Source organism: Aulostomus chinensis, chromosome 13 (assembly GCF_037954235.1).
Source record: "Aulostomus chinensis isolate RoL2024-O1b breed Wild chromosome 13, RoL_Achi_v1.0, whole genome shotgun sequence".
In the NCBI taxonomy this organism is placed as follows: domain Eukaryota; kingdom Metazoa; phylum Chordata; class Actinopteri; order Syngnathiformes; family Aulostomidae; genus Aulostomus; species Aulostomus chinensis.
The window spans coordinates 1,265,485-1,292,471 of record NC_141332.1 but is presented as its reverse complement, the minus strand read 5'-3'; the positions used below and the strand labels follow the sequence as shown (position 1 = coordinate 1,292,471).

Sequence of the window (26,987 nt, the reverse complement as noted above, 5' to 3'; positions counted from 1 at the left end):
ACCACCATCTGTCAACCATGTAGGTGCATAAACAGTATTCTCTTCAACATTCAGTCTGACCTCCATTAGTCAATGGCACTGGGAGGGCCGGACCATAACCCTTTTGTGCCCTCGTCAAAAAAACAAACAAAGGAAGATAAATTGAAGATGTGACTGAACAACTTTTTACTTTTTGGGATTTCTGAGAGAAATATGTTCCAAACTTTCTTTCTCTCTTCTTTTCTCTCTAAATTCTAAAGTTACTCCCTCAGATGCACTCAGAGGCTCTCAAGAATTAGTATTATCACTGTAGGTCTGTCAGTACCCTTAAAAGTACTGAGGCTGTTCTCCAACTGTAAAGATGAACATCAAAACAAACATGACTGGCAGGTAGGGATGCATGAACACAAATGTGGGATCTAGATCTTCAATTCAGATAATGTCAGAAAACTGGTTGAAATGAGACTGATTGCAACTGCTCATACTAAGTTATTAAAATATACATGTGTCAGTTATCACCATGGGACTTTTCCCATGATTGATTGCACAGTATATCGATTGTACAATGGTACAGATATATTGGCTGTTAATTCCCCAAATGATTCCAGTTAGCTTCATTTGTAGAAGTTTGATTTTTTTTTCTCACCTCAAATCTTGTAATTGAAAAAGGGACAGAATATCTGTTTAATGCTTTGATGGCAGTAAAATATGTTACTCGAATTTTGTAAACAGGTCAGCAGTTCAACTAAATGTGTTGCCTTATCAATACTTTGAGTGTGTCATAACAAGCAACTATTCTGTGTTCATTCAAAACCTGAAACTCTTGGTAGTAAATGTGATCTTTTGTTGCTGGGTTGTGCTCTGCCTGAATGGATATCTTGCTTGAGGCAGCCCCCCCAGAGGCTTCTGTGAATTTACCACAGTGTTGTTGTGCAACAGATGGCGTACTTGATGCTCCTTTCAATAGGAAAACAAAGATAAACTCCACCAGCACTGATGGAGAGTGCTGCCTGCTGCCTGCAGACAGTGTGGCAGCAAAAGTTTAATCTTCCCTTCTGCTATCTACTGTGGAGGTAATGAAAAAAGACAGACTTTTTGGAAATACTACATAAACTGAGGCATGTACATGTATCAACATGTATATTGTTTTGAGTGAAGGTGAATGAGAAAAGATTTCCTTCTTGTGGCAGAAAATTTTAGGTTTGTGAGGAAAAAGGCCACCTCATTCCTTTCAATTAGACTTATTTTGGTGCAGTGGGAAGTCCTGTTGAAAAGCATTTCAGCCGCAAAGGCAGAGTAGAGAGTATATCAGACGGGTTGGCTGAGGTTTGTGGTGGCTTTCTGCTTTCTATTAGCTAATCAAGTACGTACAACGTAACAGGTAAATAACAAGCAGTTTAAACCTCTCTTTGAGGTTTTATTTCATTTTGCAAGGTATATTGTTGATTTAGATGAAGTGTACATACAAGTTTAAATGGGAGCATTTTTTTTTTTGATTGGGATTAAAGAAAAGTTTTGAGTAACATGAGCTTGTTACTCTTACTCAGTGTGAAGCAGCATGTTTCTCCTTAAAGGTTACCTTTTGAAATAGCAACAATCTTGTCAATAACCATAACATATAACTGGACCGGAGACATGTTGTTGCATCAGGAAATACTACTGTGGGTGTTTTTAGAAACACTCGTGTTGTCAAGGGAAACACTGGCACCTGCAACACAGGGTAACAGAAGCACCTCATATAAATTATAACATCACTGAAACATTCCTAGAGGTGAAAACATTTATTTTTTTAGGAACGATAAGGAGACTAATCTAATTAATACATAAAATTCAGATGTATCAATTCAGCCATCATTTTTATAGAGTGCATATCTGACTGCTTATCTTTTTGTGTCTTATTTTTCTGCGGTTTTTCAATGGCCACCATTGGGAAAAACAGTTCCACCATCTGTTTGCCCTCTACCCAACTCTTAATATTCATTGAGGTCTGTACCCGGTGCAGATTTTAAGAGTCAACTAATATTTGGTTGTTGAAAACAATTGTTCAACAATTTTTTCTGCTGACAGCAAGAAAAATCAATAAATGACAACTGATTTAAAAGACTTGTATTCTCAAGATGTCCCACCTTTCTTCCCCACAGGGAACTGTGGGCACAGATTGCAGCTGGCATGCTTGGCTTCTTGCCATACTAGCTGGGCCACGCTGCTTGTTGGTTGTCTGCAACCGGTTGGTGATCAATGCTGATCCACAGAATAGTGTTGTGCTTCTTGGGGGTGAATGGGGAAGGTGAACATTTAATGCCAGCAGCCTTGACCATTCAGCATTCACAGGCCATGGCCAAAAATGCTTCATGTTAGTTCGGCAAATTGCAAGCTTTATGTCGATAAAACCACCACAGGTTAAAAGTTTAAACCTTTCTCAAAAGACGCTTGAAATAATCATCAACAGTAGTAGTACAAAAATAGCAAGCAAAGGAGAAGAATCATAGATTCCCCTTTTTGAGGGGCTGTTCACACAATTTTTTTTGCCTCAAACTTACGGAAGGAAATGGTGACCATAGTCTGACCATCACTTAAAGCATTTCGGTCAACTCTGAACTGTCAGTGGGAATTTCTCAACTGATGATTTTAGCCATCGAGTTCAGTGGAGGAACCACACATGAATTAAGACTTTAGTTTGCTAATTTTTCTGAATGAATGAAGGATGTTAAATGTTTGTTAGATGTAAAACCAGAAAATAAAATTGCTATAAAGGAAATAACATAAAGTCTACTTTTGGAAACTAGAATGTCAAGGCATCAGGGCTAATCACCTCTGGTCAGAGAGGTGATCAGGATCAAGCCCATTGTGTGGACAGTTAGTTACGGTAGTGTGTGGGGATGCAGTGATTCACAAAGCCTGTTTGTTCAACCAACAGTGTTTTATGTATGTTGTTAGTCTTTCATCAGAATACTCAGTATTCAATTTACATAGTGTCTACTGATCCAGCACTGAATGTTAAGCTGTTTATGTTCTCTCAGCCACTTTATTCTTACACTGTGATATGTGTGTATGGAAGGCTGTGTGTGTGTGTGTGTCTCAGACAGATTGCTTTGCCCCCTCCACCCCCTCCCCTGTGGTTGTGCAGCATTGTGTTCTGGTAATAATGATGGGTTCTGTGCCTCCCAGTCTCTCTCCCAGCAGGACACACACATAAAAGGGTCCTTCTCAGGGCAGCCATGCACACGAGTGGATGTGTTGTTCTTGTATGTGTGTGTGTGTGTGTGTGTGTGTGTGTCTATGTGTACATCATTTTGTGATTCTAAGAACATTATTTTTCAGCTGTGTATGCTGATTGTGCCTCACACTGTGCGCGTGTCCAAACCATCAAGGTTCACATTGGTATGCTTGCTCTCTGTTTCTGCCACCATCACTCTCTAAGTCCCACCTCTCTCCGTTTTCATCTATTTGTACATTCTCCTATTTCTCCTCCCTGTATGACATCTCTTGTGTCCTCAGACACCTTCCCTGCACTTCCCAATGTGTATCAGTTATTGGATTTTATCAAGGGAGCCTCTCCCTTTTGTTAGTCAGAAACTTGGAGAAACTTTGGGGTCCATTCAAAAATTGAATATATTAATGAGAGGTGGCTAAGCTGGTGAGTGACATCAGCTAGGTTTTAAAAAATTTGCCAAATTTTGCCAAATTTGAGAGAGAATGAAAGAAATGGTGGATGTTGTTGTTCAAACGGTACAGTTTTATGTTTCGTTTGGTTACTTTGGGCTTGTGTGGCAGCCAGCCAAATATGGTTGTAGCCAAAAAAAGAAAAAAAAAAGAACCTGCTCGAAATGCTTGAAAGGGTTTTTTTGTGACAGTGCTTGATAACACTACGACAGGGCTTTAATAACCTTGTTCATCATTAAACATTTCTGACACAACCTTTGCTGTACACATGCAGAGGTGTCTAGCCTGGTTTTAGCAGAAAACCCCTAAAATTCTTTTAAACGCCTCCTCCTCTTTAATTCTAGAATATTTGAAAATGAAAAAAAGTTTCAATTTTGAATTCAGTGTTGATTTTTAAAAGAGGACAATCCTTGACTGGATGCTGCTTAAAGCTGTTCCCATTTCACAAAAAAATGTGTGTTAGTGGGGTGTTGTGTCAGCGTGAATGGGGCTTAATTTAGGTCTTGAACAGGATCTTGGAGGGTAAAGGTGGATGCAATCAAACCTGGAAGTAGAAATACCTGCTGAAAGCTACGCGACAAAAGAGGAGAGAGACAGGGGAAAAAAAATCCCAAAACTATAAGGGAGGTAAACTGTGTAGCAGGTAACAATCATTAATGGGGTATGAATGCATAAGCGGGAGGTTGTGTGAAATCACTTGACAGTCTAGTTTGATAGGAGCAAAGCAAATGGTTCAAAACAAGCCTGAGCTGGCCCTAAATATCAAAGTTATATAATTTTTAAACCCCTAACCCCAAATGAAGACGTTTGAGAAGGTATATGAAAATTTTTCGCTAAAATCATATTTTTGTTGTCCAACTTTCCAAAAAATTTCTCTGAGGTCAGTCGTAAGTGTGACAGGTGAAACTAGATTTTCAATCACAGATTTTAGTCATGTTCTAATCTGGTTGAATTCTGCTCCTCCATATTTGAAGGCTCTTTATAAATCACATGCCACACACTAAAGCCTGTCCTCTTCTTGATCCGTTTGGTAAGCCCTTACAAGATCTTAATCTGACAAAAAGACAAACATGATCCTCTTTTCAGCCCTTTTGGCAGGGCAGCTCATTCAAGCGATTGCGCTCTTTCTTTTGGCAGGTGGATATGTGAAGTTATGTGTCGTCTTAAAATAGAAGAAAATAAATTGTACATTATGGGGATCTTAATTCTTTTAATGTAATACGGCATTTAACTTTTTCTCTCTTCTCATGGTTATGCAAATGACTGTGAACTGGCTATTTTTAATTTTAGTTTCAAGTTAAATTTTTGTGGCTATATGCTTAGTTTTTGCCTTTATTAAGGAGTTTTTGAGCTTTTTTTAACTTGAACTATTTCTTCATATTTATAATATGTTTGCATAAGCTTAATTGGATTTGTATCAACTTTGAAAAAGTTCAATAAAAACTGCTTTGACCAAAAAAAAAAAAAAAAAGGGGGGGGGGTGGTGAGGGTGTTGAGGCTCCAGATTGCTGAAGTCTCTCATTCTACTTTTGGAGACTAGAAACAAGCAAGCCTGAACATTTGGAGCACAGTGTTGAAGTAGGTTAATTAGACAGAATCACTGTGATGGCTGTGCTGGTGCTGTGGTTAACATTCATATATGTCTTGTTGAAGTGGATTTTCAATCCCTATCAGGCTTTGTTCAAACATTTATAAAGACAAGTCAAACCTGCTTTTGAATAAAGATATTTAATACAAGCCTTTCATTAATAGTCAAATGTATCTGAGCTTCACCTCCCTCCATTCTTTTGCTTAGCCTGTTCTGTTTGTAACACATCGGCCTCTTTTTCTTTTGTCTTCTCTTAGGTGTGTTGCCATTTTCAGCACCCATCTTCTCCTTCCCTCCCTCCCCCACTGACTGTGTTGAGGCTCATCGGGTGTGCTCTGCTGACCCTCGGTGTGAGGCATTGTACCGGGGGTTGGAGCTGTGTGCAGCCGATGCTGCGGTGTCACCACTGGGGGAGCAGGTGGCGGCCGAGTGTCTTGAGAGACAGGATGCTCTTCTGGCTAAACACCCCTCTTTGTTGGCCTGCAAGTGCCAGCGTGGCCACCGCAAAGAGGAGCTGTGCCTGCGCATTTACTGGAGGGTTCGTCTGCTGCCAGGTCAGTCAGGGCTCTGCTTGGGACAGGTGGAAGGGATGTGAATGTATGCTGTGTCAGATACACAATATAATCAATGAGAAAATGATTACCTGTTTGTGTTGTAGTTTGTGTGTAGAGCTACTGTACACTGAACAAATTTTTAGGGAAACAATGGAACAATAACTGAAAGGAAGTATATATACACATACACACACACACACACACACACACACACACACACACACACATTGAGTAATGGAAGCATAAATGGAAAGTGCTGGTGTGATGTGTGCATCAGTAAGTGAACTAACACTAGCCAGCAGACTCCACCTCCCTTGTGGCCTATTAGTCAGCCGAGCATTAGTGTAATTACACACTCTTCAGTTCCTAACGCTGCTAGGCTGCTCTAGCGTGTCATTACCATAAATATATAGCCTGGAATAGGATTTACATACATAAACACTTTACATGCCATTACATTCTTGACTGAGTTTGCGCTTTGGTGTGTGTGTTCAAATAATTTGTAGGACTCATCCAGAAGTTAATCAAAAATCAGCTTTTGTCCAATTGTGAAACCAATTAGCCAACATCAATAAAACAAGCTCATGGAGACTTTGGGTGTGCTCTTCTATCATTTAAAAAAACCTGAATTATGTTATACCTCTTTTGTCAAAACTGATGGGATTCAAGTAGCAAGTGTATGTGCTAGTGGATGCAGGTTGTTTTTAGGATGTTATTTGGCACGTTGCTGATAAGCAGACTGTTGCAAGAAAAGAAGTTTCATGAGGAAACATCATTTAAACCCTTAACAAGAATCTCTTCATCGTCTTTCATTGAAAAATCTAGAGTTTATGTCAATGTGGTTGATTATGTTTGATAAATCATACTGACATTTTGCATACTGGACCAGAAAAAGCTTAATGGCCCTGTTGTGTTTTATAATGCTTGTAGTTTGTAGATCGATCAATCAATCAATCAATCAATCAATCAATCAATCACTGTCCACCCCTTCATTCAAAAACTTCCTCCTCAGTAGGGATTCAGAACAAACATGCTGACACTTGTCACCAACTATTTAATGTCAGTCAATCCAGAACAGGAAAATGCAGCCAGAGGACAAATAAGTGAAAAAAAGTGTGATATAACTCACGAAAGCTTGGGCTCACTTAAACAGAAAGGTGTTAGCCAGCCATTAGCCATTTCTTCTTCAAAAAACATGATACTTAAAATCTGTGATTACTTTTACCAGTAATTTGAAAAAAATATAATCCTGTGGCTGGTGGGCACACTTTAATTCCAATTTCTCCTCCTGAGTACATGTTTTAAACTTGTGATTCATGTACATAATCTACCTCTTTATTTTGTCAAGTTCACTAAAATAGTCTCCTCTCTTGTCTTCTGCCATCACAACATCTCGAAAGACAAATTAGTGGGGGCTTTGCACCTCAAGACCATCTTGTGTCATCCACATTAAATACAGTATACCAATACTCTGAGCATGGCTGTTTAAATTTCTCGCATACCAATGTGAGGAAGAGGATGGCTGCACATTCAACCCATTGTCGCTGCTGACTCACTCCTCTGCCTGTTCGGCAAATGTAGACCTGCTTCGGGCACTGAACCCTGAGAAAACAGCAAGGCCGGGACCACGAAATGTGAAATAAAAACCTATTTATGATTTTGAAGGAGCTAAATACAAAATTAATCCTTGTTATATTTCAGGAAAAGTACATTTTGTTATGTGAAGAACTAGTTGTGTCAAATATGGGGAGTACAGCATGATGTCATAAGGCTGTTCTCTAGCCTCTTGTTTTCATGCCCTGACAGCCACACATTCATGTAAGTGGATGTAAATCTTTTTCTCCTCCCTCCCTTTGAAATGGAAGGCTCCTATCATTCTATAAAGTGGTGCTGTGAGCAAGGTGCAATGGCATGTACTTTTGAAAAGCAAGATGGCAAAGGGCAGTTCATAACGTTCAGCTAAAGGCGACCCTATGATTTACATCAGAAGAAATCATGTTGGTTGACTGTGAAGGCCTGAAATAAGAGAGATGAGAGTATATCTTGGCCTTGCATTTCCAAGGTAAAAACTCCTGCTAGGACTCAAAGGACTCCATTTTAACTCTGAGTTCACTCTTCTACCCTTAGATGAGAATGTAACTTTAAGTGTCATAATGTCACATTTCTGTTTTAATAATTGTTAAAATAATGTTAGGCACATGTTGCATGTATTCAGCTAAATTTAATGTTACTTGCAAAGCCGGGACTTGAGCTGGGTTTTGTAATGTCATAAAAACTCAAAGCCATTAATTCAATCAGAGCTTAACATATTTTCCCAGAGAAATTACATCACCAACGTGGCAACTACAGTGTTTCTTATTAGATACATAGCCCTGCAGGGTGATTGATCTGCTGATGATTCAACACGTGGAATATTGGCTAATTGTACAGGGAAAAAAAAACAACTTCTTATCTTCAACAAGGCTTTCAAATTTTTGAATGATTTTAGCCTCATTGTTGTACTTTTGAAGTAATAATGACACTCACCAACCAATGTTAGGTTCAGCCAGACCATGTCAATTCATCATCAACCCCTTTGGTCCTGACTGAAATATCTCATGTCCTGTGCAAATGTTGAAGAGTCTTATTGAACTGTGTCAATTAGAGATTATTTTTAATTTGAATGCATACTGTAAATGTGGATGACTCAGGGTCACATGCGGCTTCATATCATCTCTTTCCTTTATTACTTTTTTCTATTCTATTTACTCTTTCGTGCATCATCACTTGATAACTTATTCCCCGTGCATCTCCAAAAAGCGTAATAAAGTCTTACCTTGATTTGATGTTGCAGAACGTTTCCTGCAGAAAATGCTCTAGTTTTACAGAGAAGCCAGTTTTTCCTTCAGTTTCCTACTGTGATGTTCTATTTTTATCTTCCACATGAAGTTCACAACTCCCAAGTTTCAGCCCGAGTGAATAGGGGATTTAGCAGGTTTTTTTTTTTATTTATTTTTTTTTTTTAGCAACACTTGTTGTATATCTAACAACTTTATTTGATTGAAGCATTCTGGCTTATGGCCTTCATCAGTGTCCTGTTTTGTTTTCAGAAATGTTCCGGAGGTCTTAGTTGATTGAAATATCTTTTTGTAACATCTTTCTTCAGTCTCCATTCAGTGGCCTAACAATAATTCTCTCATGCCACCTTCACCTTAAAATCATTCATTCTATCATTCCGCCCACCACCATATTTTGCTTTTTCCGATTTTTTGTTCATGTAACGAGACTTCTTACCTTCCTGTGTTTATAATTATTACGGACACTAAATGTGCCAAATCAGTCACTTAAAATGATTTAATGTGTATATTAAGACCCATATTCTGGGGACAAATGCCTGTGAGGTTCAACTTTGAGAAGAACTGGTGGTATTTGGCAATGTAGTATTTGAAGAGTTTGTGAACTCTGAGGTGAATATATCTGTCACAGAAGAAGAAGACAGTCGAAGTTTTTCCACAAAAATAGCTTCGGTTGTTAAAAGGGTTTTCTATGGAGTTTTTCCTCAGTCGATGTGAGGGTCTAAGGGCAGAGGATGTTGTTATGATGCCATGTGAAGCCCTTTGAGACAAACTGTTTGTGAAAACGGGCTATACAAATAAAATTGCCTTGCCTTGCCTTTGGTGACTTGAAATGCGATTGCTGGCTTCAGGGGGTAGATTGCTGACCTTTACACTACGGAACAAAATATTCTTGAAAGTACTTAGACTCCACACTTGCCAATGAAGTATCTAAAAGTGTAAAGAATAACTATGCTAATGGGTGACAATCCAATATCATCAGCAACAGAATCTTTTGTTTGTTGGCATACCAGTGGGAGTTGGACAAAAAGACTGTGCAGAAAATTATCAGCAAACCTCTGTTCTATTATTTAGCAGTTCAGAAACATTAAAACTAGTGCTGTCAGTCGATTAAAAAAATTAATCGAATTAATTACAAGATTTTGTAATTAATTAATCGAATTAATCGCATTTTTATGTCATATCTTCTAAAGGTCTCCTGATAAAGAATTTGAGTTCTAGGATATTAAAAAATTGTAGTGCATGACTAATCAACTGAATACAGTAAGAGAAGATTTGAAATCCAATTTTTTATTGGTGAACTGTGCTTCATAAATGAAATCCAAAAGTAAAGGTCAAGCACATCCGCAAACCAGTTAGGCCAGGTGCACTGTTCAAAAATGTAAAACAAATACAGCAATACAGTTAAATAAATGAAATAAAGCTGTCTTCAAAAATGTAAAACAAATACAGCAATACAGTTAAATAAATAAAATAAAGCTGTCTTCAAAAATGTAAAACAAATACAGCAATATAGTTAAATAAATAAAATTATTTTATAACATTATTTCTTCTTCAGCCAGTTGCTCAGACAGACAAGCTTTTTTACATTGTCTGAGTATAAGGCTGCCCTCTTCTTTTGTATGATGTTACCTGCGAGTGAAAAGAGTCTCTCGCATGGCACTGACGTTGCAGGAGAAGCCAGGTACTTGCGAGCAAGAGAGGACAGTTGTCCATAGGCTCCTGCGTGAGCTGCCCACCACTCCAGTGGACACTCATGCATTCTAATGCACGGCTCAGCTTTGTAGCGGGCGAGAGGCCCCTGCTCCTCCTTGTCAGAGTCAGAGTCTGAAGAACACAGCAGGAGGAAGCTCTTCTTTGCTGCTGGCTCGTCCTCTGTGGGTTGAGGAGGAGCATATCCTGCTTCTGACCGTTGCAGCATCTCCTCAATCCAGGTCCACACCTTAAAAGAGGAAAAATGTATTTGTTGCATAGGACTTTCTAACCAAAGCACTTGCAGAACACTGGTCTTCTCAGTCACACACATACCTCATCCCTTTCATTCTTGCGCAGGCTCTTTAAGTCCTTGAATCGTGGGTCAAGGGCTGTGGCCACCTTCAGCCATCTGATGTTGATATTGGCTTTGCGTGTGTCCAGGTCCTTTAAAAAGGTAGTTTTGAACTTTATCATGTAGCCCGGATCCTCATCAGTGGGCTCCATGACACGGTTGAGATGGCAGATTGCGGGGAGCACCACAGAGCATGACACATAGCTGTCACCTCCAAGTAGCTCAGTCACATATCTGCAGTGGAACAAAAATATGGCAATAATGAACTCACTTTATTGGGCAAGTAGAAAGGTGTGATAGAGAGATGGAGGTCAGTGCATGAAAGGGGAAGAGAGAGGGGAGGTGTGTGTATGAGTGAGTGAGTGTGCTTGAGAGAGGGACATACTTGCAGGGTTCAAGAACAACCTCCAACTTCTGGAGTTTTTCACACTCTAGGTTGGTCAGTGTGGCCAGGTTGTGCCTCTGTTGGGCCAAAGTGGCATTCACAGCCTCCTGGTTCCGCAAGTACCGTGAGATCATTGAGAGCATTGAATTCCATCTTTCAATAAAATAAAACAAAAAATAGCATTAGTTGTGCAGGTGGCTCTAAGTTTTGAGCAGTATGTTGTACATACAGTAGTTGCACTGAACCACACACACACACGTACACACACACGTACACACACACGCAAAATAGGTAATCAACAGTCTCACCTTGAGGAAACGTCTTGAGCCAGGTGCTCTCTGGCTTGTCCGAGGGCAGTCTGCTGCTGGTGCAATTCTTCCATACTGGCAGGGCTGTGTTTGAAGTGCCTGACTATTTTTCGACACTTTGCCAGGGCGGTGTCAAAGCTGCTCTCGTCAAGACAGACTGTGATCGTTCTTTGGAGTATATGTGCAGCACACGGGACGTGCTCGAAGGGCAGCTGGCGTGCTGCTGCGACCATATTTCTAGCACTATCGGTCCCAATGGTTGTCACTTTTTTTTCGATTTGCCATTCCTTGGTCACAGCATCGAACTCAGCGCATGCATCGGCATAATGGTGGGTCACCGTTTTGCTCACAGTTAAAGCAAACGACTTCAGTTTCCACTCACTATCTATTAGGTGTGCTGTGACTCCTAAGTAATTGTGATTGCTCACTGAAGTCCAGTGATCGCCGTTAGGGCGACATGGCAGGACACTGCCAACAACTCTTCTTTTTCTCTTCTTTCATCATCGTACATCTGATGAATTTTTTTTATCACCGTACCTCTCAAAGGTAGCTGAAAAGTTGGGTCTGACGCCATTACCTGGAAAGCCTCCTGTACACCCTTATCTTCGACGATAGAAATTGGCCTGCAATCAGCAGCAATCCACTTTGCGATTGTATTCGTCAATTTTTCTGTTGTGGATTTGCTCGCTCGTTTCCCAAATTCAGCTAGCGTGGGTTGGCGGAGCGAGCTCCCGGTAGCCATACTCGCAACGGAGGAACTTGCCTGAACATGTTTCGCATTTAAATGATACTTCAGGCTGGAGTTGCTCTGGTGGTAAGAGAACTCCTTTTTGCAAAAACTACAAATCACAGCGTTTTTATTTATCGTCCCGTCTCTGTTCTTTTTGTAAATAAACTTGCCGTTCAGTGGCCTGACTGAAGACGCACTTACCTCATCCTCCTGAGTCTTGTCCATGTCTGTTATTGTTGCCCACTGGCGCAGGTGACGGAGCACGGCCGAGAAGACTATGGGTCCTTCAATGGGCCAAAATTCAAATGCGCAAGCATTGGCTCGCCACCGTTGATACTCATAATTAATTGCATTAATTTTTTTAACGCGTTAAATTGTGGCGTAATTAATTAATTGAATTAACGCGTCAAAATGACAGCACTAATTAAAACCCATGGTCCAAATGCTTATGGGTTTTTCCCAGTTTTGAAGATGGGGCCTCTTACCCCCAAAGTGAGAATCATACCCCTACGCCAACAAGCCACAAAAAGGCCACTAGTATGGCTGTGGGTGGCTGTTATGGCTGAAATTTGAACAGGGTTCTTTTTTTCACAGCCTTCACAGTTAGATTTATCATTCCATTGATTCCAGGTCAGGTAGCAGTGCTGCTCATTTTAGAAATAATTACTCGTCAATCACAAAAAAAAAAAATGCTGTTCCTCCAAAACACTAAATTCAGCTCTCTCTCTCTTCACATTGTCCAAATGTGATCAAGTGAATGCTTTTTGATAATAGCATACCTTGCACCTCAAATATCAGTATCTCAAACAATGTGTTCGTGATTGATAATTTAAATTTGCATCTTCCAAAATTTGCTTACATTGTAAACTTTGTGAAGCTTAAACTGAGTATTTGGTGTGATTTGCATATGCCAAGAAAATGAATTCACAGTATTCTTCTGAGGTCACAGTACTTTCCTGGAGAAGAGGGCAATGCGGATTCCCATTTAACAGTAAGCATTGAGAATGAAATTAACAAATCACTGGCAGGAGGGTTTTTTTCCCCCATGACAATGTTGAAGAAACTTCAAAACACACATGTACAGACAAACTTTCAGCTCATTGAGGATTTGAACCTGGGACCACTCACACCCTAACCCTAACTTTATTATCTGTTGTGAACTGTGCAACTAAGCAAATGATAATGAAGAATATCATTTTCCCTTTCCCGTTTTTGTTTTTTTATTCCATCTTATTTATTTTCTCTGCACAAATGCAAAGGACCCTACAGGTGTGCATCCAGACACGTGCACAAATGCATTAGGGTTGTTGTCAGTTAATGCAAGCCTGGCAAAAAAAACACACCTCTAGATGATGACACTTTTGTCATCTATTTATATATCTGTCTGTCTGTATGAATTGGTTGTTGTCAGTTAATGCAAGCCTGGCAAAAAAACACACACCTCTAGATGATGACACTTTTGTCATCTATTTATATATCTGTCTGTCTGTATGAATTTTTACATTGTTCTCACAGTCAGTTATGTTTATTGAGGTTAAGTGTTTTCACTAGGTCAGTTTTCAGACTGGCCAATGGATGTTAACCATACAAACATCAATATGAGTGGACTTGATTTTCACTTAGATGAATTCTACTGGAATGGGGTTGTCAGAGGGCAATCTCTGTTTTTATATCCCTTTGTCCTGCACTTGATCACCAAAGTACCATCCATCCATCATCATCTTCCGCTTATTCCTACACATTAAGGGTCGCGGGGGGGCTGGAGCCTATCCCAGCGTCAACGGGTGAGAGGCGGGGTACACCCTGGACAGGTCGCCAGTCCATCGCAGGGCCAACATAGAGAGAGACGAACAACCATTCACACTCACATTCATACCTACGGTCAATTTAGAGTATTCAATCAGCCTAGTCCCCAAATTGCATGTCTTTGGACTGTGGGAGGAAGCCGGAGTACCAGAGAGAACCCACGCAGACACGGGGAGAACATGCAAACTCCACACAGAAAGATCCCGTGCCCGAGCCGGGACTCGAACCCGGAACCTTCTTGCTGTGAGGCCACAGTGCTACCCACTGCACCACCGTGCAGCCCCACTAAAGTACTTCAAGTATAAAAGTCTCATTTCAAATTAACACTCATTCATTTGCCAATGTTGCTGCTTTTCTGTAGGGGAGGATGAGTTGGAAATGTCGCCCTATGATGACACACTACTAGATGATCATATGGCCTCCTTAGTGGCAGGTAAAACATACACTGACACATACACAGTCACTTAAGCAGTCCTTGGTGCAATAAAATAATTTACAGCTGTCACTGTGACATGAAGTACTAATTAGTGGTGAAATTCGTGAAGCTTCTGTTTTATTTATATACAGGGCCTAAATTAATGTGATGAGTAACACGGGTGTTTCCCTTGAATTTCATATCAAAATGGTTGCTGTAAAGGAAGTGTATTATGTTGCTGAAGTCAGAGTCCACCTTTGTCATGCATGAAGAATTTAATGGCAGACATCCCTACTGCTCCATACTTACAGTACATACATGCATGCATGCTACTGAAGCAGCTCAATGAATCATTATGCCTCAGCTAATCAATAATCATTTGTGAATGAAGCTCTTTTCAATATCCAGTTGCAGAATTTACAAAACATATTGAAAAACTCATTATCTATAACAACTCAACATTAACACATCCTTATACCCAGTTTTCCCACTCACAGTGAACCACTGCTTGTACTTTTTAATTTCTCTCCACAAGGGAGGCTCTGTCAGTTCTTTTTGCTGTGAAAAACAGTCAGGCACATTATGAGAGATTTTAATTTGTCAAGAAGCATTCCATGGAGTGTCATGGAAAAAAAAGATAAAATCTATCAATGTGAAGAGTTTATTGTGTCTCTTGATTGAGTTTAATTTAAGAGCTTCAACTCTTTGGTTTAAAGCCAATATGGACAACTGGTGACAAGACTGCAGAGTTACTGGGTATAGCAATTCATGGACCCATGCAGAGATTTCTTAAATACTCCCTTGATCTTTCTTTCAAAAACAATGTCACCCCATGTCCCTGACAAGGAATCTCACAAAGTAACAGATTTCCAGCTGCTTTTCTACATGTATATATGGTCACCAGAGAAAGAGTCCCAGTGTGTTTGGTGATTTCCTTATCTTTTTTTGAGCTGGCAGATTTTCAGACAGCAAAAGGCTAAACATACATGTAACACTTGCAACTTTTATTAAAACTCTTAACCACAGTGAACGCATACTGTAGAAAAGAGTTTCATAAAAACTAAAAACTGTTAGACCAACACTTTAAGCGGTAGAATCTTGTCACTTGTCCTTTCTCAGCTTTCTGCTCATACATGGTTTGTCTTAGACTAATTAATTTCCTAACCCCTTAGCCTCATCTTTCTTGCAACTGGATGGTGAGAATCAGTGCCTGAAAGCAGCACAGGACTGTGGCCTATACGAGAAGTGCGGTGCTCTAAGATCAGAATATGTCCTGGCCTGCACCAAGTGGTTGCCTGGAACCAACCGATGCAACCAGCACAAGTGTCACCGGGCCCTGCGGCGCTTCCTGGAGAGGGTGCCTGAGGAGTACAGCTTAGGTGTCCTGTTCTGCCCCTGCACAAACACTCTGTGTGGTGAGAGAAGGAGGAAAACCATTGTGCCCTCCTGCTCCTACGAGGAGATGGAGGGCCTGCAACCTAACTGCCTCCACCAGCAAAGCTTCTGCCGCAGGGATGACCTCTGCAGGTTAGACATGACACCCTAACTGGCTAATACTGTACTGTTGGTGTTTCCAGTGGTCAAGGACAGTTCCAAGGTATGAGAGGTCCTTAATTATACTCCCTTCAACATTTAGAAAGTGGAACAGTCTAGCAAGTGTGTGTCATTGAAAAGGCCCTTTCTTCAGTGAATTTTTTTTTAGAAACTGTAAATGAACACAGCATGGGTGTACTTTGGACTTTTATCCCTTAAATGTAAAATGGAGGAACTTTACTTTTTCCTCCACAATACTTTTGCTACCCAGTGCATTATGCAATATTAATTAATTCACTGAATTCATCTTCAAGTGTTTTTATGTTGAAGAAGAAAAAAGTGAGCATTGTCAGGAACAAATGTCATCCAAATTTCAATGAAAGACTGGTAAGAGGGTATTTGCATTCTGAAGAGGCGAGCATTGGGGTGTCTCCCAATATGATTCTCTTCTGTACGAGGCAACAATGAGACACAAAGTTACTGTGCCTCATGGTGGCAGTGTCAGGGAGTCAACAACCCATCTGAGAAAACATACTTTAAAGTCATTTGACACTGATATTTTGTTTGTGTTAAATCCACTGTGAGAATTTGCCATATCAAATTGATTTATATTTTTAACAAAAATGTAATGCCAACATTTTGTCCATTCTCTTCCTGGCCTTAAATTGAGAACAAATTAGACAAAGACATCACATTGATAAAGTGTAAAGCTGTAAAACTAACTGTTTTGTGATCCACAAGTAAGGAAACCTAATTAAAAGTCTCACCTAATTTTTGATAACAACAAAATCTAAAATGCCAGGGTTGGATTAGTCATTTGTGTGTAGACATAGAGACCAGTGATTCCTGAAGTGTGGGCTATGACCATGAAACTGGTCCTGGTTAAAGCATTTAGCCATGACACATGGAAGAATTTTGCCATTTTAATTACATTAAATAACCATGGTTCACATACCAGAGCAATGCCCTGCCATGCATGCACTTATCATTAGATTGACCTGCCTAAATTAATCTTTTATGATTTATTTTACTGACAGTAGCAGGGGATTCTAACTGGTTCGCAGTTATAAACCAATATGAATATCGAGTTTTTGGAGAGAACAATTAAGAAATAATAAACTCAGTGAAGGTAATAGGAAGACAGTATTAGAAAGAACATTTGCTATATGTACGACTTATGAAATTCATCAATTCTTAGTGCAACATTGTATCAAACTGAAAACCTTCAGGTTTGATTTACAGGTACCCAAGCACACCCAAAGTACACCCCCTTCCAAAATTGCTGTCCCCTTTTTGTGTTTGATGTTGAGTTGTCTTGTTGCCAGGTCCAGACTTGCTGATTTCCTTCAAAACTGTCAGCCATCTCCTCTGATGAACAGTGGCTGTCTGAGGGACTCTCCAGGTCTATGCCTTCGGGCCTACGCTGGACTCATTGGTATGTGGTGGGACAGGGGAAGGGAAGAGATAAATTGGGTAAGATATTTAATTTGTACAGTGCAAATTTGAGTTGTGCCATATCACATTTGTCTTGATAAAATGTCACAAATGCTCCCAATGATGTGGATTGTGTGTACATGAACCAACCCCAACTGAATAAAGGTAAAAAAAATCAGGCAAGAAAGTCTATTAAGATTCCAGTATTATAACTTCTATTAATTTTGCATGTCAAAACAGCACGTCATCACAGAGAGATCCAAAAAACTAAGAGGCATTCATAAAACATATAAATTATTATGCATAAATTTAGTAAGCCTGTTACCAAGGTTATTATTATTATCTTTATTAATATTATTATTAAGTCACAGGTAAACACACTTCCAGTTTACCAAGAATGGTGCTCTAATTTTTAAAACATAATATGTAACTGTGTGTTGAGTAGGCAGTATGAAGTACATCATGTCTGACTATGGAGCTGACATACATTAGTACAGAACACAGCCATAGACTAAATATGTTCTGCAGGGCAGGGTAATGGTGGCAACAGAAAGCAATCAGGATGGGATACATAATCAAACAGAGGGGCAGGAATAGTACCTGAAATGACAAGAGCGGCCTCTCTTTCAAAGTAAAATGACCTGCAATTGTCTGGGTTATCAACCAATTGAAAAATGTGATAATGTTTCAGCCTCTCCTCCCAGCTCACTGGTGAAACAATGTCACAAACTCCCTCAAGGCATAAAAGAGATATTACAGATTTTGTAAAAATCAATAATCTAATACGGCTGCCTCAGGAAGTCAGCAACAGTGACAAAAACCTATAGGAATCCACTTAAAACCCGATTGTCAATGTGTAAAATTTCATAGAATTTGATTAAATGTTTCTTAATTTACAGTGTGGTTAGCTGTCTGAAAGCATACTCTGTGCAATATGTACATCAAAGAATAAATGAAAACTTCTCCTACGAAGCTGGATGGGATGACAATGAAACAGCAGGCTTCTGCCCCACAATACTGGTTGTTACGTAAAAGAGTTTATAAACAGTTACAATATCAGTTGGATCTCACAGCCGATTGCCATGATGACTAGTATTAAATTAGGAACTGAAAGAAAAAAACTTTAGAAGTTATGGTTATGACTAAAACTGTGACAATGAATGACAACTACAGCTATAGAGCAGGGAGTAAAGAGAAAAGATTAATATATTGAACAAAGACAATTCAGTGAGTGGATACATAGAGGGAAAAGATGGCTGGAATGAGAAAATAATGGGTGGAGTCCTGGCAAATGTGTGAAGGGGATGATCAGACAGAAGAAGAAGAAGCAGCAAGTTGGAAAGGGAAGATGCATGGCAGTTGACAAAAAATGTGTGAGTGTCTAGTGGCTTTCTGCTTGTGCTGACAATGATGGATGACTTTTTTCATGAAGCTACTGGCTTTCTTAAAGACACAACCTGCCTAATCCATATATTTACAATTGGGTCTGTCAGAGATAAGCAAACAATATGAATGTTGTGAGGTATTTTTCATATAAGAGGAAAATACATGTCCAAAGATTTTTTTTTGTTTGCCTTTATAAAGCTCTCTACAGGAGTTCCTGCAGAGTGTTTTTCCTCCAGGCTTCAAATTGTCCTCTCAGCTCCCTTAATAGTCTACATGTTTTGCAATAGACTGTGTGTCAGCTTGGTTTGAAGTACTGTCAAATAACCCTCTTTCTGTTTTGTTCCATAAAGCAAGTTAGCCGCTCTGTTCACAGTGAAAGCAGTGTTAGAGGAAGTTGAGGCTGGCATGCCAGTGTGTCTCTGATATTCATTTTTTAAATTATTTTTCTGTAGATAAAAGTAATTTATTGTGCGTTTGACAACATATGATTATCCTTTATTTGTTTTACAACTGGGAAATTTCCAATGTTAAGTCATCAACAATAGAGCATCGATAAAAAACTATAAACGTGCAATAAAAACACAGGGAAATGTCATTAGATTAATCGCTGACCTTTGAACTCTCTGACTTGTAGGTACCATCATGACACCAAACTATATCAACAACAACTCAGCGGATGTGTCACTGTGGTGCAACTGTGAAGGCAGCGGCAACCAATGGCAGGAATGTCTTAGACTGCAGCGTATGTTTACCCACAACACCTGCCTACGTGAGTCTGCACTCTACACCTGAATATGACTAAGAGGGAGCTTTGCTACACTGGATCCAATATGTTAAGATACGTGATCAGATTTCTTGTGGTTATTAAGAGAGCATATACAGTAAGAGGTGCCATAGAATTGAGCTAGAATACTAAGATGTATTGGTGAGTGCAACCCAATTCTGAATTCCATCAAAACTTTTACTGTCACACACAGGGCAAAACAAGCAACACCCCAGGGCAATGCAGTCAATTTGTGAACATTTTTATTTATTTAAAATCTATTGCCAAGTTAAAGTTGTGGACAAATCTAGCATGAAGTCATTAATGCCTTTCAATTTGATTTAATAACACCAAAAGCTGATAAATAATGTACATGGGAAGGTACAATTTAAAATACTGTACGTGTAAAATACTGTATCCTTGGATGGCCAAGGGTGCTGTTCCGATCCCTGTTTCTTGCTGTTGATAATAGTAATCCACAGAGAGCAGGACAAACTGAGTGCTTATTAAAACATGCACCCAATGGAGATAGGGGAGAGAAAAATAACTGTCAAATATCATTGCTAATGTGTCATTAAATCTTATACAAGGAGTGTTATATGTAACATTTTGTATTTTAGTTTAGAACATGAAATAATAAAATATATAAATAGAATGGGGCGGCACAGTGGTGCAGTGGTTAGCACTGTGGCCTCACAGCAAGAACGTTCCAGGTTCGAGTCCCAACTCGGGCGCGGGATCTTTCTGTGTGGAGTCTCCATGTTCTCCCTGTGCCTGCGTGGGTTCTCTCTGGTACTCCGGCTTCCTCCCACCGTTCAAAGACATGCAATTTGGGGACGAGGCTGATTGATTCTCTAAATTGACCGTAGGTATGAATGTGAGTGTGAATGGTTGTTCGTCTCTGTATGTTGGCCCTGCGATGGACTGGCGACCTGTCCAGGGTGTACCCCGCCTCTCGCCCGTAGATGCTGGGATAGGCTCCAGCCCCCCCGCGACCCTTACTAGTAAGGAATAAGCAGAAGACGACGATGGATAAATAGAATTGGAAGAAATAACAGTTCTGATGTGTCAAAGATTGTCTCTGTATTGTGTTGAAGTTGGCAGTTTGAATTTTGTGTGTTCTTGCCCTGTTCCGAACATTTGGTAATTATTTCTGAGACCAAGCTAATTAATTTGTGTCGGTCTGACAGCCGGGAAAAACAGCTAGCCTGGGTTTGAATTTATTGGTAGATTTTTTTTATCTTACCCCCCCCCCCTTTTTTTTTTTAGTGTGTGAGTTATTTAGGCAACTCACATTTTGGAGCTCTTTCCAGATTAACAGTCCACCTTTAAGTCTTATCACTGAATGACTCTCACTACACACACAAAATTTTAGATTTTAAGGGCAAGTCTCAAATATGCCTTGTTAATTTTCAATACAGCTCTGTGAGTCATTTTATGATTAAGTTTCAGAAATTTGTGAAGATATGTTTTCAGCCAGACTATTAGTACCATTCTCCAATGCTAAGCCAGCCTAACCACATCATAACTCCAGCTATGCACATTTATTTAAAAAGTAGAACCCTTATCCCTGCAGTTCTTCTGCTCTGGATTACTGCACTGTGATGCAGTATATATTAAGGCTCCAATCCATAAGGCTTGACCCCAGATGCAGAAAAAGACACTAGAATTAGGTTTCAACAGCAGGGATGGAAGGATTGGAAGCCAGGTAAAATTTGTAGAGTGGGTTGAGGTCCCTAGGTGACAGCAAAGAGGTTGGTTGAGGATCACAGTGAGGCAGAGGCAAGAGGCTGAGATCAGAGTGCAGCTGAGCTGTGGTCATCAAAGGGGAAGAGCTGGAGCAAAATTGAGGGAGGTCAGCTGGGGAGGTGAATCTGGAAGTGGGATCCAAAAAATCTGGACACAGTAGAAGAAAGGTGTTAACAAAATCCTTAGAGCAAGAAGCAAACTTAAATCCAGGCTGAATACCATGCAAGGGTAAAGGATGATCTGGCGATGAGTGGAGGAATGGGCTGGTCTTATATAGGGCACAATAAAAAGGTGACTTGATTGCCAGACCAGATACAGGTGTGTGATGAGCAGCAGGTAACAGATGAAGGCCTGAAGGATCTCTAGGTCTGCCCCAAATCCAGGAGGTCTGTCATTTCTTTGGCCAAAAAGTTGGCTGCTTTGGCGAAATGGTCACTATGGTTAATATGACAATAATTTTGGAGATGAGGTAAACCCGTTACAAAATCCAAAGCTATGTGTGACCATGGACAGCTAGGAATGGGAAGAGGTCTGAGTAACCCAGCTGGTGGTGTGTGGGTGGTTTTACCTCAAGCACGGGCAGTGCATGCTTGAACATTGGCTCTGGTGTCCTGATCCATAACGGGACACCAAAAGTGGCGCTTGGTCAATGATAGAGTCCAATTTTGGGTGACAGGCAAACTTTGATGTATGAATGCATTGTAGAACCTGGGAGAGGACAGGATCGGGGATGAACAGGCGGGTTCTGGCAGTTTGAGCTGGGCTTGTTTTAATTGCGATTCAATCTCTCAAGAGATGGCAGCAATGACTTTAAGGGCAGGCAAGATGTTTTTAACTTTTGGTTTTTCTTTTTCAGTCTCTTGACAGTCTCGATATCAGCAAGGTTTTTTATGCTTTGTCCAGAACACAAACGGTTGGGTTGGGCCCTCCAAAGCCAGTTTAATAGCTAGCGGTTCTCAATTGCCCACATCACAGTTATGCTCAGCTAGGGATAACCAGCGTGAGTAGAACACACAGATGCAGGAGTGACTCAGGGCCCTTTCTTTGAGAAAGAACCAACCCTACCCTACATTGTCTGAATTCTTGCTTGTGTTGTACGTCACTTTGGACAAAAGCGTCTGCTAAATGAAATTGTAGAATTGTAGAATTGTACCCAAACATCTGAGGCAATCACCTTCACAAATTGTAGGGGAGAGTCAGATTGGACCAGAACTGGGGAGGAAATAAGGATTTTAGCTTGTTAAAGGCAGCTTCTGCCTTCTGTTTCAGTGGTCCAGTAAAACTGGTGAGAGGGGGAGGTGAGACAGGTTAGAGGAGCAACCACTGGCCTGAAATGTCTGATGAATCTGCAGTAGAAGTTGGCAGATCCCAGAAATCTTTTTAACAGTTTGTGGGTGTTGCCCAATTGGCTCCTGGCTCTACCTTAGGTTGATCAGTTTTCATTTGACCACTCAACAAAACTGACTTTTGAGGAATGCAACTTGACCTTCTGCCTCAACAACTTAAAGTTTATCCTCCAGGAGTCGTTGTAGGAGTTGACAAACATGATCTTGATGTTCAGGGAGGGTAAAGAGGAAGAGCAAGATGTTGTGTAGGGAGATAAACACAAAGTGGTTCAGAAAATCCCTTAGATAATCATTTATAGGGACCTAGAGTAAAGAGGGGGGAATTGTCAGTCCAAAGTGCATGACGAGATATTTGAAATGACCCAAAGGAGTGTTAAATGTTTTCTACTTGTCCCCCTGGCAGATGCGCACCAGATGGTATGTATTTTGCAGGTCCAACTTGGAAAAGACTGTGGCACCTTGAGAAGGGGTAAAAGAAGAGTCCATGAGTCAATGAGAGGCAGCAAATATTTATTTTTAACCGCAATATTACTCACTCTTGATTCCTTCTCCATGAAGAATCCAGCACTGAGCCTGATGATGATCATCATCATTTGCTCCAACTAAGAACCTTTCCATGTGACTAGTCATGGTGAGGACTGTGTTTAACTAGCCAAGGGTAGCCCAGGATGAGTGGAGTGTTGGGAGTGGGAATGAGGTGGAATTTGATCGTTTCTGTGGTTGTCAGACAGCAACGAGGGACCTGGCAGAGCCAAGTCAAAGTAGACACTGACTGAATCCTGGTGAAAGCTGATGAGGAGCTCCTTTCTCTCCTGGGAGTTCTGGCAGTTTTCTTTGTGGTGAGCAAGGGAAACAAGAGCATTAAGGGCACAGGTTCTTCTCTAGATAACAGTTCATTCTTCATGAATTCACTCTTTATGAATGCAGCCCTCAATGCTTCGTCCATTCCTCTTCTGCCACCAATTTTCAAAATTTGATGGTGTAATCTGCCACTGATTGAAGGGTTAGTTTGATAGTCAGGACGATCACAAAAAAGCTTGAATTCTGCTAGAACTAGCCACTAAACAGTACTCCTTCCAGTTTTTGACAGGATTTGGCCTCTGCCCAAAAACTACCCCTTAGCAACCCAAAGATATACTGAATTTTAGAGAGGTCTGTGGAAAAAGTGATGGTTTTCAAACTGAAACTGAAGGCATTGGAAGACAAATCCAGACACAGATTGAGTTAATGTGAGAATAGTTCTGGAGGGGGGGCACACTTCTTCAGGAGATGAGGCATGAGAGTTGCGGGGAGCTGACTGGGAAACAGTAGGCTGAGAAAAAAGTGGAGAGCTGAATAGTTAAACAGCTACCTTTGGCATTAATGACAGATTACACTCAAAATTCAGATTCTGCTGTCATGGTATCTGAAGGGGAGAACTGTGAAGATTGTGATGGAAGTGAGCTGAATCAGTGGCCTGATCTGCAGGGTCCGTTCTCTTGGCTAGATTGTTCCATTAAGGTTCCAACAAATGACTTGACCCCAGATGCAGACAAAGACACTGGAATTAGGTTTCAACAGCAAGGATGGTTTATTGGAATGCTCAGTGAAATTTGTAGAGTGCATTTACGTCCCCAGGTGACAGCAAAGAGGTCGGTTGAGGATCACAGGGAGGCAGAAGCAAGAAGCTGGAGAGCAGACTGCAGCTGAGCTGTGGTCATCAAAGGGGAAGAGCTGGAGCAGAATAGAGGGAGGATAGGTGGGGAGGTGAATATGGTGGTGGAATCGGAGAGATTTGGACACAGTAGAGGAAAGGTGATAACAAAATACGTAGTGCAAGAAACATACTTAATTCAAGGAGTCAAGCTGGATACCACGCAAGGTTAATGCATGATCTGGCAATGAGGGGAGGAATGAGCTGGTCTTATATAGGACAGAGTAAAAAGGTGATTTGATTGCCAGATCAGATGCAGGTGTGTGATGAGCAGCAGGTAACAGATGAAGGCCTGAGGATCTCCAGCTCCAATTGAATCCAGATGAGCACAGAACAAACAGACAGGGGGAGACAAACACACATGAGGGATGAGAGACAACAGGGGAAACAAGGGGAAAAAACATGCTGAACCCTGACAGTATATGCTGTTTGAAATATTAATTTGATGAAATTCTGAGCATCTTGAATATAAGAATACCAGAACAAATTTCAAAAGATGCTAATTAAAAGAAAGTTGTTTTTTAGTAAGACTATATTCAATATTGCATTTGAAGACCTGAAATACAAAAACAGAATTAATTTGCCACTGCCAAAGGTATTTTGAGGAACAATTCAAAGGGAATAAATGAGAAAATGACTTTGACACATTGTGTGTTGAATCGTCTGGGTGGCGGGCTCCTGCAGTGATGTTCACAGCATGAATTTATATCTCTTTATACTCTATGTCAGAGTACATCCTACAGCCTTAGCATTTATAAGAGTCTGAGGAACCGTATCTTCAGCTTTAGGCTCCAGCACAGCAATGTGAGGATAGAAGCCATAATGTAAAATCAGCCAGCTGTCACTCAGTCACGGCGGTTGTCAATAAGGCTGTCAATACACACTGAGTCCGTATGTACAAACACTAAAGCCTGGATCGATGCATCAATGCACTTCCCATAAAGCTTGGTGATTTATCAAGTTTCCGACAGCTCGAACAATAAAACTGCCAAATAGAAATGTAGGTTCATGCCCACTCAGATGCAGCGTCACAGCACATAGTGTGTGTGCACACAAACATATACACATACATATTAACACAGACCATGACTGGGCTTTGTTTGCATGGCAGGTTACTCTATCAGTTGGATGGGGAGCCCTGGCTCCTTGCCTGCAGACATAACCCCCCCTCCTGCTCCCAGACCCTCTCCGCTGGTTCAGGAGGATGATTTACTGAGCAACAACCATCTCCCGGAACACAACAACATCGTAAGTACACTTCGGCTCATCATTCACACTGTCTTCAGGTTTTAGATAACCTTTCATTCAAGATCTACTCTATTTGGTTAAGAACAGCTATGTGGATTATGTTTGACACAAGCACCTAATATGCTCTACAAAGCAAAGGTATACATGTTACCTTATTAATTTTGGAAAGTATTGGGAGTTTTACAGTCACATTCTCATGCTAAAAATTACCACTTATCTGCAGACACTCCCTAAGCATATTATTAGGATATTTATTTTGCTCTTCATGTCTTAGAAAGATGAGGAAAAATAACACTTTTACATATGTGCGTCTACTTCTACTATTTTAGTAACAAGTGCAATGTCATAATCAATGTACAGACTCAGTAAAGTCAATTATAACCCCATTCACGGTACCGTGGGCTTTGCCAACATTAGCCATTTTAAGCTATAGGCCAAAAGTAGCTTCCCAGTTAAATTATAAATTTGAGTAAAATTGAAGGAGATCAGTTTTCCACAACCCTACCCCAATTCTCAATTCATTTTTATTTTTTGAATCATTTTGGTTTTTTGACCATACTGATGGTGCCGTGTGAGACATAGCATTTTTTTCCATACAGATCTAATTTTTCCAGTCAAAGGTTCAGTGGTGGTTACATATTTACTTCTCTACAGGCTTCTTTCTGACAGTTTTGTCTTTAGTCTGATTGAATGGAATTATTTTAAAAACAAGAATGAAGTGCTATGACTTATCCCTTCTTTCATCCTCCCTCTCTGCACTCACAATGTTAGTTTCCCTGTCTGCAGGCTTTCTTAGGCACATGCCGATTAGAAACACAGTAATCTACATAGAAGGCCAGGAAATCTGCATTCTCTGAGAGGAAAATCTATCTTTGAAAAGCATGTTTTTTAATCAAGGATTACCAGATCTTTCATTTACATTTACATCACATTAAGAAGCCACTAGAGAAAAATTACCCTGAGGTTCTTGTTGGCTAAAGAAATTGTCCATCCATCCATCCATCCATTCATTTTCTATACTGCTTATCCATTTAGGGTCAGGGGTTGGGGGGGCTGGAGCCTATCACATTTGACATAGGGCGAGAGGTGGGGTACATTCTGGATGGGTAGCCAGTCTGTCACAGGGCCATCAGGAGCAATTAGGGACTCAGTGTCTTGCTCAAGGATACTTCGACATGGTCACCAAGTGAGGATAAAAACAGCAACCCTTCGGTTGCTAGATGGCCACTCTAGCCATGCTGCCCCCTAAAGAACCTGTAAAAAGTAAATCAATCAAAATTTCTCAAATAATTATCTTATTAGTACTAAGAACAGATGCAGGTGCATTGCTTTTTATATACATACAGATAAAAGATGTTCAGCCATTCAATTTTAGTAGCTTCCCTGTTGCACTAGTGGATACGATTGATTGGTTAAAATACTTAATATATATTCACAAACTGGACGTAACATGCAATTTCAAAGTACACGTGGGCAATTTGTAGCAGCTCTTTTTAAATTGAAATAAGTGAGATTCAGTAATTAAC

General features: G+C 40.4%; 1 protein-coding gene and 1 pseudogene across 1 annotated transcript in view; one reads left to right on the top strand and one right to left on the bottom strand.

The window, feature by feature from the left end:
* The window catches only part of gfra3 (GDNF family receptor alpha 3), a 48,155-nt gene that overhangs the window by 10,578 nt on the left and 10,590 nt on the right, over positions 1-26,987 (top strand). The window contains exons 2-7 of the mRNA XM_086222745.1: positions 5,488-5,784; positions 14,256-14,327; positions 15,482-15,836; positions 17,168-17,277; positions 19,297-19,431; positions 25,325-25,461. Of these exons, the coding sequence (XP_086078871.1) occupies positions 5,488-5,784; positions 14,256-14,327; positions 15,482-15,836; positions 17,168-17,277; positions 19,297-19,431; positions 25,325-25,461 (1,106 nt within the window). The remainder of the gene's footprint in view (positions 1-5,487; positions 5,785-14,255; positions 14,328-15,481; positions 15,837-17,167; positions 17,278-19,296; positions 19,432-25,324; positions 25,462-26,987) is intronic.
* On the bottom strand, positions 10,162-12,313 carry LOC147250460 (E3 SUMO-protein ligase ZBED1-like; annotated as a pseudogene).